This window comes from Lissotriton helveticus, chromosome 3_1, assembly GCF_964261635.1.
Source record: "Lissotriton helveticus chromosome 3_1, aLisHel1.1, whole genome shotgun sequence".
Lineage (NCBI taxonomy): Eukaryota > Metazoa > Chordata > Amphibia > Caudata > Salamandridae > Lissotriton > Lissotriton helveticus.
The window spans coordinates 285,298,428-285,311,249 of NC_136061.1; the positions used below are offsets into that span (position 1 = coordinate 285,298,428).

General features: G+C 43.0%; 1 protein-coding gene across 3 annotated transcripts in view; it reads left to right on the forward strand.

Moving 5' to 3' along the window:
- Positions 1-12,510, forward strand: part of TBX4 (T-box transcription factor 4) — a 758,647-nt gene extending 746,137 nt beyond the window's left edge. For all 3 annotated transcript variants that reach the window (XM_078679815.1, XM_078679816.1, XM_078679814.1), the window contains exons 7-9: positions 2,703-2,791; positions 7,430-7,674; positions 10,895-12,510. In XM_078679815.1, coding sequence (XP_078535941.1) covers positions 2,703-2,791; positions 7,430-7,674; positions 10,895-11,520 — 960 coding nt within the window. In that variant the 3' untranslated portion in view covers positions 11,521-12,510. The remainder of the gene's footprint in view (positions 1-2,702; positions 2,792-7,429; positions 7,675-10,894) is intronic.
- The last annotated feature ends 312 nt before the right edge of the window (positions 12,511-12,822 follow it).

The window sequence follows — 12,822 nt, forward strand, 5'->3', positions numbered from 1 at the left end:
TGGTGTTGCGGTCCTTGTTGTTCTCCAGGTGGAAGTTGAGGTCCCCGAGGAGGATGTAGTCGGTGGAGGGGAGGGCGTGCGGGCTGATGAAGTCTGTGATGTCTTCGCTGAATTGTGTGCGTGGTCCCGGGGGTCTGTAGACGAGGGTGCCTCTGAGGGTCGTCTTAGGGTCGGTGTGAATCTGGAAGTGGAGATGTTCGGCTGCGGCGAAGGAGTCCTTGGCGTTGGTTGTGATGCGGATGGTGTTCCTGTGGACGATGGCGATGCCACCTCCGGTCTGGTTGATGCGGTCCCTCCTGATGATCTTGTACCCGTCCGGGATGGCGATGGCGATGTCGGGTGCAGAGGAGGCGTTCATCCAGGTTTCCGTGAGGATGGCGACGTCCGGTGATGTAGCGTCGAGGAGGTTCCAGAGTTCCATGGCGTGTCTGTGGACGGAGCGGGTGTTGATCAGGATGCACTTGAGGTGGTTGCTGCTGGTGTTTGTCTTGGCGGGTGCGGGGCAGGTTCGGAGGCAGGTGAACTTGCAGGTGCAGCAGGTGAAGGGTCCGTGGGTGCGTCTCGGGGTGGCTCGGCAGCAGGCGTGGGTCCGGCCGGCATTGAGTGCGTTGAGAGTCGCGGCGTTGTAGGTCAGTCGGGTGGTCTTGCCTCGGCGGGGAGGGCCAGGGGTCCTGGCGCTGGGCGCGGGCCAGGCGCAGACGGGCTTACCTTTGGCGCACCTTCGGCGCTCAATCGGCGCTCCCGCTGCGCGCGTCCGCTGCGCGGTCGCTCTGGGGACGTCATAAGTAAGGAGCCGGGAGGGAGGAGCAGCTGGGTGGCGGGAGCGGGGCGGCGAATGGAATCACAGGGGGGCGGGGCCGCAGGGAGGCAGCGGCGGGAAATTCCAAGAAGCAGCGGGCAGCGGGAAATTCCCAGGAGCAGCGGGAAATTCCCAGGAGCAGCGGGAAATTCCCAGGAGCAGCGGGCAGCGAGCGAAGGAATCTGCAGGCAGTAGGCGGCAAAGGCAGGCAGGAGCGGCATAACACTAAGGGCCATATTTATCAAATGTTAGTGTTGCCCATGCGCCACGCAAGGTAACACAAGGGCGACGCAAAACCTAGATGAAATATACCAAGCCACGCAAGGCCACCTTATGTATCCCTGCGGTGCTGGGTAAATCTGGAGTAACGCAAGACAGCGCAAGTTGCTGCTTTGAGTTACTCTGCCTCAGGAAGGAGTTCCAAGGCACACCCATGGATTTTGTTGCATTCCCAGATTTACCAAGAGTGGTACACCTGGGAATGCGTCAAAATGGTACGCCTACTCAGGGGAGGCATAGCGATGCAGCACACATAGAAAGAGGAAAAAGCCTCAAGGTGCCCCTTTCTGTACAAAAACAATCCATGCCCTTTCACTATGGGGCAAGGGTGTCTGTGTTTGTGCTTGGCGGCATACAGTGCTCCAATGCAAGGAGAGGACAGGAATGCGACATATAATGGTAGGTATGGCGCATTGCTGCCCTCTTCATGTCACGCAACACAGCGAAGCAAGATGCCTTGCTGCACTGCGTGATATTTTGATAAATATACCCGAGACCAAATTGTTCCTGTGCGGTAAAAACAACGAATAGGAAGAAAGCCATTGAATCAGGAGCAGGAAAGTGAGGTAGACAATATAATGATTCAATCGTGAGCCAGACGCAGAGCCAAAACCCCTGTAAATATATGTAAAGTATTGGAAGCTGCAGCTGTATGTAGCTGATACCTAAAAAAGATAGAAAAACGATTCTTAGGCCTAATTTGGAAGAGGTCCATCCGCCCAAAAAAGGGCACCCTTAGGAGCAATCCTTCTATCTTGAAAAATGCCTTTAGTAGACAGGTGGGAATGTATTGTGGTTTGATTTTCGTTAGGCCGGTAGAAAAGACAGCATACATCCTGAAACGATTCAAGAACTTCTATTGACTTAGGCTGATTACTTGTTTTGATTAAAGGAAATGCTCACTTTTTTAACCTAGCTCTTTCTATAAAACTTCCACTAATCAGTGGAGTGATGGAATATTGCCGTGGCCTTGCCAGGATTAGAAATCATCCACAGATCACAGCAGTTGTCAGAGGCGAGAGTTCAGTGAACCACAATGCTGGCTTTTGGTACCACTGTTTTAGTATGACTGGTGTTCTGCACACACTTGCAATAATAAATCATTTGCAAATTGGGACAAGTCAATTAATATCTGTCACAGATCAGTTTGCTTTTGTAATAAACCAATGTTTATAATGAGCTCATATTTATTCTTCTTTTTTGTCCAATTTTTTAGGCAAAACCCCTTTGCACAACAGGGTTCTATCGGGAACAGCGGAGCACTATTGTTTGATTAAATTTGTTGTTTCTCATTGACCAAATATTTTTTGAATCATAACTTTGAACAGCATTTGTTTAGCATCTTTTGGTAGCCTATAATAAAAGGATAGCCCCTAAAAGCAGCTTCCTACCGTTTTATGGTTAGTACCAAAATGATTGAAGGAACTGGAGGAGGTATGTCATCCTAATCCATCCTCCACAAAGAGGAATCCAACCCACACCGCCCCAAAAGTCATATCGACTCCAAATACCCCATTCTACAGTTTTACTTGGTGTCTTAGACCTCTTGAAAGAGAGTTCTTCAAGGTCATGAGAACATTATCCCTCCATTGGCTCTCTCTTATGCATATGTCTTCTTTTGCAGATTACACAACTGAAAATTGAAAACAACCCATTTGCCAAAGGCTTCAGGGGGAGCGATGACAGTGACCTGCGTGTGGCACGTCTGCAAAGGTGAGTATAATCCTGATCAAAGAAGTCCCATCGAACACACATAATGTATGTTAAACAGACACAGAGAGTGTTAGAAGGTGTCAGCAGCTTATTTATACCAGTCTTAGTTTTAATAACATTTAATTATACGTTTGGGAAAGTGAACTTCAGACTAACTCTGGGCGTTATACTCCGCTCCACCAGCTGAGTGTGTGGAGATTTGCCCGCTCCGCTGGAAACGCGGAGTATAGGGCAAAACTCCAACTCCGCAGTGGAGTTAGCCAGCCCGCCCCCCTGAAAAATACAGTTACAAACTATTTTAAAATTAAATAAAACCACACTTACCTGTACTGCAGCGTCCCCGGGCTGCCCTCCTCCTCCTCGCCGTCTCTCTCCTACGTGGGGTACATCTTGAGAGAACTGCGAATGCACGTGCATTTCTCGCAAGATGTCTTGCAAGAAATGTGCGTGCTCATGCGCGTGATGTGACCATCATCTTGGACCATATTTCCCATGATTCATACCAGACATTCACCCAAAATTACAACCTATCCTCCCAATCTGGTCCTAATTTCCACTGTACCTCTCAGACAACCAGTGCATAAACACTCCAGTTCTTCCCTCATTTATATGATGTACAACTGCTGCTTGGTAGTCAAGCACTGCCTCGAGATCTCAGATACGATCAATAACTACTACATCAGAATCATGGTCCTCACTGAAACTTGGCTCAACAATACTGCAAACAGTGTGCTCCCCCTCCTCATATCTCCCATTCCTTCCATTTTGATATGCGACTGGGAAGGCAGGCACGGTGGGGCTAGCGGTCATTCACAGAAACTCATTAAGCTGCAAGCAACACACCAATACACGCTTCCCATCCTTCAAATGTTTCTTTCGCTTGAATCTCCTCACATGCTATCACTAATAACTTTATGAAAAACGTTATCTACAACCAACTCAGACAAACCAACTCCTTCATTGAAGAGCACATTGAATACTTTACTGCCTAATTAATCAGCTCAGACAGCATTATTGTTCTAGTGATGCCAAACTTCACTGCAGCTCGGAAAGAAATAATCCTTTAGACAACTTTGCTGCATTTCTCAATGACCTCAACCAACACCGCCAGAAGCCATCATACTGCAAGGGCTCCACTCTGGACCTTATGATTTCTAGAACGCCACACCTAGTGACCAGTGACCCCACCTCTGTAGATTGGTCTGAACACCTGCAGATCCATTTCAGCGTCTTATAATATACGGGAACCCTTGGACAGACAAAGAAAAAACAAAGAAAATATTTGGTTTAGTGACATCTGTAACAAAATGGGAAGAAAATAAAAATATGGATTTCAGAACATAAAAGTAACATCCGAAGACAAGTGAATAAATCAACGGTGGCAGCACACTGTTCTGATCAAAGACGCAGCGTATCGCAGTTACATTTTCAAATCCTGGAGATAGTGGCTAAAAGACAAGACATGGACATCACCAGACAATTATTACAAATAGAAATATTTTGGATGAAAAACTGGACACCATTTAACCAAAGGTCCTGAATGACTGATTAGAAATGCCTTGTTTTTTTTTACAAATTCGTTGTTTGCAAAAAAATTGAATATGTGCTTGTGTAATAGCATTTTTTTTATATGAGTTCAGAATGCAATATTAATGTTCTGAATATATGAAAAAGAAGAGTTTGTCTGTATATTCATTTAAATGTAGGAAATCTACTGAGATGACTGACATACAAGTCTGGATGTCGAACTCACCACTTTTATAATGTTGTGCCATTTGTCAGTTTATGAAGATGACATATACATAACCATGTAGTCACTACTTATATCCACATTCAATTCTGTATATTGCCCGCTTAGAGGGTGTATTAACCATTTTAAAATGGCAACCACGGAAACACCAGATTGAAGTACGTTTCAAGTCACTGACCACTTCAAAATGGTATTTAGTGGGAGCACTTAATCATGTGGTGCGAGCTGGGTATTATGGCTAAGATGAGCATCTTAACGCTAGAGCAGATGATGTCTGCACTCCGCAAGTTGCACGCTGCTGATTTCCGCATTATAAACGAGCAGATTGGGATTCTTTAGTTTTGAGCCGTAAATATTGTACCTACCATTTGTAATATCGAAAAATGAACAGGTGTATTTTGAGTACACATTCACTCTTTCGTTTAACTAAACATTCACATTTGGTGAGGCTCATAGCAATGAGAGATGCAAAGGGGAATTTATTTTTTAAATGAGGCACACGGACAAACAACTAATAAAAAACATGGTGATTTGGTTATTTTATTTTTATACGGATGTAGTTTTAAAACCACCACTGAAGTTTAACAGCATTTATTCACGGGTATTACCAAAGTTACGTTGATTAATCTAGTCATTAAAAAAATTAGAACAGTATTTAAAGCATATATATTTTTTTGTTTGATTTGTAAAATGACTGGGGATTATGTAAAAAAAAATCCTGAAGAAGGATATGCTTGATCCGAAATGCATTGGGGTTTAGAAATTGAATTTAGATAGAAAAGTAACGAGTGTGGTATTGTTGAGGGTATCCCTGTAGAAAAATATTGAAAAATACAATTTATTAGCATTGAACAAAGTGTTTTGGCAATACATTAGGATTAAATTAAAACACTTTGCAGCTCTGGCTGATAAAAGCAGTGGCCCAAAGTAGTCCCCTTGACTAAAAGACAAGAGGCTATTGGTGCCCAATTGGTGACCCACCCATATGAGTTGCCATAAGGCTACCACAGTATGCAAATGACCTGGGAGCCAACGGTTCAATAACCTGCTACAAAGATCTATGTATATCTAGTGGCTCCCAGGGTATAAAATAGCTCAGGTATGTAATGCACTTGCTACAGAGTCCTATGTGTAATCAGTTGGGAGTGACAGCTGCCATCGTCACAATGAGCCACTAGTTAGCTAAAAGATATTACTGACTACCCTTATACACATAGTGGGCTGTAGACTATTTTTATTTTCTTTCACTAATCATGGGTGTTTTGTGGAGATAAAGATGCCCAAGGTCCACAGGAACAATGGGAAACCCGAACAAAATAGCTGAAATCTGCGCCTCTGAATTCGGAACTATAAATAAGGTCACTCAAAATCTGGGCTCGTGGCAACCCTAACTTGGCAGAGACGAAGGAGAGGCATACTCATTCCTTCTTTCCACAACTCATGCCTCAAGTCTTCCGCAAGTCAGTTTCAGTTGGGGCCGTCCTCAAAGGTGTAAGCAGGATATCAAAAACGGACTTGAATGACATCAGCTGCTATGAAAGAAGGGAAGGAAAATCTTCCAAGAGCCACAGAACTTTGAAATCCCCTGTGTCTCCCGAGAGACTGCTTTTAACAAGGACATTAAGCCTCATATAACAAAATATTCTAATATCATTATAGCGCACTGCAGAAGATTGCACTAGCCATTAAAGTACAGCAGAGACTCTGGCCAATAATACAGAAGCTGGCTTTTAAAAGCCAATATAGCCCAGTGCATTCGGCTAAAAGGCTACTTTGTATTAATCTGCGACCCCCCGTCTACCTACACGGCAGACTCCCAAGGTAGCAGTCAGTCATATATGATATATAACACTTTACATACATTTGTCTTTATTTTATGTTTCATCCCTTGCAGTGCATGTGTAAGGTCCCAACATTAACCTGTGACACTATGTAGAAAATGTACTTTTATCTAAGTAAATTAGTAAGTAAGTAAATGTATTGCGCATGATTAATTAAAATCGTTGGTTGCATACACATAACAATAACAATTATATGTACATAATTCAATGGATAAAACAGTGCTAAACGCCGTAATTCAATGGATAAAACAGTGCTAAAAGCCATCATTATGCATTGTGTTAAAGTTCACATTGGGCATTATGCTCTTCAATGGGTCTAAAGTGTGTGTGCGTCAAGGAAGGCTGAGCTACCAGGAGCTTTGCCAAGTTAAGCTGCCATCATTATCCATTCTAATAAAATTCACATTTTAGCGCTTACAACCTTTTATCTAGGTAATCCCATTGTAAAATCATAGATGTCCAAGAGGTTTTTATTATTTTCATGTTCAATCAACAGAAATAAAGTAGAATATCCACCAAAATATTGACCACTCATACACCGGTTACAAAACAGGCACTCAACAGCACTTCCCTAATGAACACTATGTCCTTCATAGGCAGCTGCCGGCCACCAGCACATTCAGTAGATCATATTCTCGAGGCTGTGTACCTCCCTCGGACTATTATGTGTGTTTATGGTGTACACAGTCAGTATTACTGAAACAGATTGTATGATCTGTTTAAACATTTAGATAAAGTTCAAATTGAGTCATTTGCCCCATCGAGAGGGACAGGGACAGGTCTAAAACAAGATAGAATTAGCCAACCCTCTCTTGAAAAGCCTCCACCGACTCCCAGACTGAAACAGTATCAAATTAAAATTGCTTTGCCTGATTGACAAGGAACCCCTTCATTAATTCAAGCTCTTATGACATCGTTTTAGAAACTCTTTAACCAAGTGCTCAACCCTATGTTATCAGGTCTCTTCGTTCCTCAGAACATGCTCTTTGTCCTCAACTGAATAATGAGTTCACAATTTCTAACCAGACTCTGTTTCCTGCATTTCAGCAAGGAGTATCCAGTGATTTCTAAAAGCATCATGAGGCAGCGGCTGGTGTCCAGCCATCATGCTCAGCTATCAGGCAAAGCCGACCTGAACTCACTGCATGGAAACCACCAGGGCCTGCAGCACTACCAGTACGAGAATGGAGCCCACATGCAGTTTGCCGCCTCAGATGCCCAGGACCTGCCACTCAACAGCTTTGCTGCCCAGCGAGATTCAGGACTATTTTACCATTGCCTGAAAAGAAGGGGTAAGCAGTCTAGGCACTTACTACATTGGTACCTAGGTATATACTGTACTACATGTTTTTTTCTGAAACCCACATTTAAAAGATCAAAACATAATTTAATGTTAAACCACCCTTCTTTCAAAAATTTAACTCAGCCTTTATCTCAAGTTCCAAAATGGCCCACAACTGTAACTCCCTGTGGCTAGTTCACATTTTTGGGGAAGTAAAGATAAGAACTTACAGCACAGAAAGATCTTTAAACACATGAACATCTGCCTATGCTTTCCCAATTACTTGTTGGGGCTACCAAACCCATTGCCTTATTTAGAAGTTGGCAGAGGTAGACATCTGCTAAAAAAAATGATGGTTTAATTGCTGACCAACTGTCACTTAGGGATTTGTTTCATTTAACCAAAAGATTTGCTGAGTGGCACCGTAGGTCTTCAGTGCATCTGCCGAGCCAGCGGAAGCACTGAAGGCATAGAGATTACCGTCCAGCAGGTGCGAGTTACAAATAGAGCACAAGGAAAAGATGAGTAGGAAGGGTTGCATAAGAATCTATAGTGGAAGACAAACAAACAGCTTACCTTTTCTGCCCCTGTAGTGGATTATACTAAGATTAACATAATTCAGTTGTAGTTACCAATCAGAATGTGAAGCACGAAGCGGATGGGAGGAATGATCATCATCTTAATGAAAGACGTTGTGCAGCACCGCCTGTGCTACTGTGGTCTCTCATTTGTGAGGCATGTCCAGGCAGTAGTGTCAGCTAGAGGTATTGAAAGATTTCAATGGCATCGTCTTGGAATCATCAGTTAGTGGAACACTGAAGATTTGTGTGACTCTGTTTCACAAGTGACAAGAGTGGAAGCTTTGTAACAAATTCCAAAAAATGCTCAAAGAGAATAGTTTCTAGCATCCTTTCATAGAAGGTAGTGTCCTACTAAAAGGCCAAATGATTCACAACCCTGCTTCACTACAGCATGGCAAAGAGAGGGGAACGTCCCAAGGACTCACGTGATTCTGCCATGTGATTTGCCATGGTTTGGTCAGAGACACACCTCATTGGCTTGTGGTACCATTAGGTGCCTTTGATCTTGACTAACCTCTTTGGTACCATTGTTTTAGGAGAGTTACCAATACTGCCTCAAGCCCCGGTTTATATGCAACTGCCTTTTCCTTGAGGTCTGGAATTAGTATCTTCCTTTGTAGTGAAGGGAAAGCTTATGACATGCTTATATTGTCATGGTGACTTTAAATGAATGTTCATACTGCCACAGTGGCTTGCAATGCCTCATTGATATGCTTGCCAAACAAAGATTGCCATCATGTTGACTATTTTAGATTAGACCGCTGGATGAACAGAGGCACTGTGCCGCTAGCTGCTCTTGCCAATGGCTCCATTAGCCAACTGTTAAAAATTTGTATTGGAAATTTGTGCCCATAATGGCTGAGGAAACTTGTTTCCTTTCTGAAAGTGTAGCTTATGTCAATGAAGAAGACAATTTTGTGCTAGATCTTGTGTTTCTCGATATTGCAGTAGGTGAGACACATATGGCAGCAGCATTAGTAGCCTGCATTTATAGAGCCACTAAGGGATTGACTCCCGTTCCCAATGTATCTATTACTCTCACCTCCCACCCCCCTTTTCAGGCAGACCTTGGAAAGCATCACCAGTGCCTTGGATCTACATTGAAAAGTGAATAAAATACCAGTCCCCTTTAGCTTAGTTCAGAATACATGCCAGGGCTCTCCATCTATTCCCTGAATATGCTATTGACTGTGTAAGTGGCAGAATTTTTCATTTGCAAGAGCTGTCTTACCAATCACAATCCAAAACGGAAATGGCCTTGATTGCCCTTTGCACATTTATTTTCAAGTTGAATTAAATTTACCAAAGAGTCTCTCCAAGAGGCTGTTAAATTTACCTATGTCATCTGGTGGAAAACCACCCAGCTCTTCCCCTTTGGATTGAGCTGTGACTGGAATGAAAGGAAAGGGCTTTTCCCTCATTTGTTGCTTTTGTTCTTCCTTACTTTCTTTCTCCTGTCACCCCTTCCCCTTTTCCTCATGTTGGTTTACACGTGGTACATCTGTAAGGGAGGAGCCCTAGGTTTTTGCTGGACTGTATAACAAATCCCCAGAGATACTGAGGTTTAAATGTAATACGTGATCTCTATCTGCCGCAGAGAGCTTTGCACAGCCTGCATCATTCTTCTTAACAAATCAAGGGCATCTAGAGGCATCTACACCAAAGATGGAGTTTGCATATTTTCTGGGGTATTGCCATAATATGGTCTATTGTAAGAATGATTTAGGTAATAAAATGCCTCCTCTTCTCTTGGCACTGTAGACACTCCCTGTCTTCCAGTACAAAGTGGGAGTTGGGTTCCTCCTCTTCAGCATCATTCAAGTTGTATTCCTATTCCTCTTCTTCAATCTGTTGTTCTCAGAAGAAGCCTCTTACAAAATGTGGGCCTGGATTTGTGATGTATCCTTAATTGGTGAAATACATGGTCCAGCTGGAAGCAATTGTAGCTCATATGGAGTGATGGAGGGGGTTGGTTGGGTCTGGGGGGCCTGGAACGACATGGTTGGTGAATACCTCTGTATTGGTGGTGTATCAGTCATCAACATGTTTGCAGCTGACAAGTGCAGGGTCATTTACCAAGGGTTTTATCATTCATTAGGTGGTGCCAACTTGGATGTCCATTAGAATGTAGTTGACAAGCTCATTGTCGTTGTTAAGTATTTTGTGGTAGAGGATGCTGTTGTCTATAGGGCATCCCTGATTGAGAAATTTGCTAATACATTTCTTCCAGTTAAAATTACATTCTGCATCAGCAGGGCCATTATGAACTTATCAACAAAAGTAACACGACTGAAGTTGACAGACGAATGTGCCCCTTTGAGAGACAAAGCCAGTCTTACTTCCCTGACCGTCAAGATTAACCCAATATTTATTATACTTGGCTTGGATTTTTCTACTGAATACGTATATAGAATAATTTGATTATTTGTTCATGTTGGTGTTTGAAAAGTTAGTTAATGATGCAAACAAAAATATAGAATATATAGAATTATATTGACGAATTAGTATTGCTTATGAATTTAGATTCCTCAAGTGACACCAGCACCAGTTAGCAACTGACAATAGATCAATATTCTTTCAAGTATGTAATACAAGTATACGAAAAAAGATTGCATTTACAAAACCTGAAGATGTGCTATTTGATTACAGAGAGTGCTCGACACCTGGACCTCTCTTGCAAGCGGTCCTATCTGGAGGCTGCATCCTCGGTGGGCGATGATCACTACTTCCGATCCCCACCTCCGTATGAGCAGCAGATGCTGAGTCCATCCTACCGCAGCGAGGTGGCTCAAAGGGAAGCCTGCATGTTCTCCAGCTCAGGACCAGACATCGCTGGTGTCTCCACCGTGGAAGACTTGCCGCCTCCTCCACCACCTCCTTTGAGCTGTAACATGTGGACCTCTGTGGCGCCTTACACCAGCTATAGCGTTCAGACAATGGAAGCCGTGCCCTACCAGCACTTCCCCACCCACTTCACTGCTGCCACCATGATGCCGCGTCTCCCCACCATCACAGGCCAGAGCTCGCAGCCCCCAGGTGATTCCCCCTACAGTGTCTACAACCAGCTCCCCCACTCTCAAGGTCGAGAAAGGGTTCCTCCATCCTCCTTTGCTAGGGAAAGAGTTCACCCTTCCCTGTGCGAGAGGAAAGCACCTTCCCCCCACTTAAACACCACCAATGAATTCCTTTATGCACAGAGCTTTTCCCTGTCCAGAGAATCTTCTTTGCAGTATCATTCCGGAATGGGAACTGTGGAAAACTGGCCGGACGGATGACTGTCACCTCCATGAACATATTGCCATTTATCATCTTTAAGTTCGCTACTTTTACTGTGCCTTTTGCCCGTGGGTAGCCTGTGAGCCAGTAACATTTGCATAAAGTGCCTTGGAGAACCTATTGTTTATTAACAAAATATTTCACCCCACAGTTTTTGGGGGAGGTCGACAATCACATTCTAACTGTAAATCCCCAGATCATATTTATACAACGATCTGTGTCTAGTTTCGGTCCGAGTTTTGGAAATTTTATTATGTGATATTCAGAACCATGTCCCCATGTTCAGGTGTGTTTTTTCAGATAAATTGTTGCCTTCATGCTTATGGCAGTCAACTGTACAACACATGATAGAAACAGACCGAGTTCTGCAACTGCAGCTTTCCCATGTCTTGGTTTGATGAAAGGGACATGGCATCCAGATTCAAACAAAGACAACATCAATATTCCTAAAGCGTAGTATGGAGTACGTGTCAACACCTACACAGGTGATAGAATATTTGCTATTCTCTTCAAGATGAGCAAGACTTTTGCTTCTCAACTGCAAGACCATCAGCATGTCCCAGTTGCATTCCCGGATGACAATTAATGGACGCATAGATATGAACCTCCTAAAGCAGTATGTAACAAGAACAATGAGATCATTGAAGCTAATTCTGCAAATAATTCAGTCTTGCCAAAATGAACATATTGAAAACGTTTTCTTTTAAGTCCACTGAAGAATGGGCTCGTCCAGCCTGATACAGTTAACATAAAATCAGCATTCCATATGGGTGTCCAGTGTGAATTTCTTTGTTTGCCAAACATGGGGAATCACTACAATTTTTGCATGCTGAATAACTATTTATATATAAATCTATATATAAATATATATATATATAAATATATATCACAAATGCAGGCCACGTGTCAAACTCAGCTTTGCTTTTACAAATGAATTACTTATTAACAATAAATGTTACATGGGTTTTCAAAGTTTTCTATTGGTTTTGTCGCACACCTCTTGATATAAAAATTAAAACTTGTTTAGTAGAAAACAATATACATGCTGTATATGTGGGTGAATGTGTCTACATGTATGCTTCCTCTCGAAGAAGCAAGCTAAAACAGTATGGGCATCTGTGAAAAGCAAAAAGGCTTCAAATTCTAATGTGGAAAGTAAGACGGCTTGAGATACTAATGCATAAGTGCAACATGCCCCTAATTTGGCATGTTTTAGAATGGCAACATCTATGAACAGGGCTGCCCATCATGATCACAGTTTCCTTAAGTGGCAACATGTTACTGAAATCTATTTGTCTTGT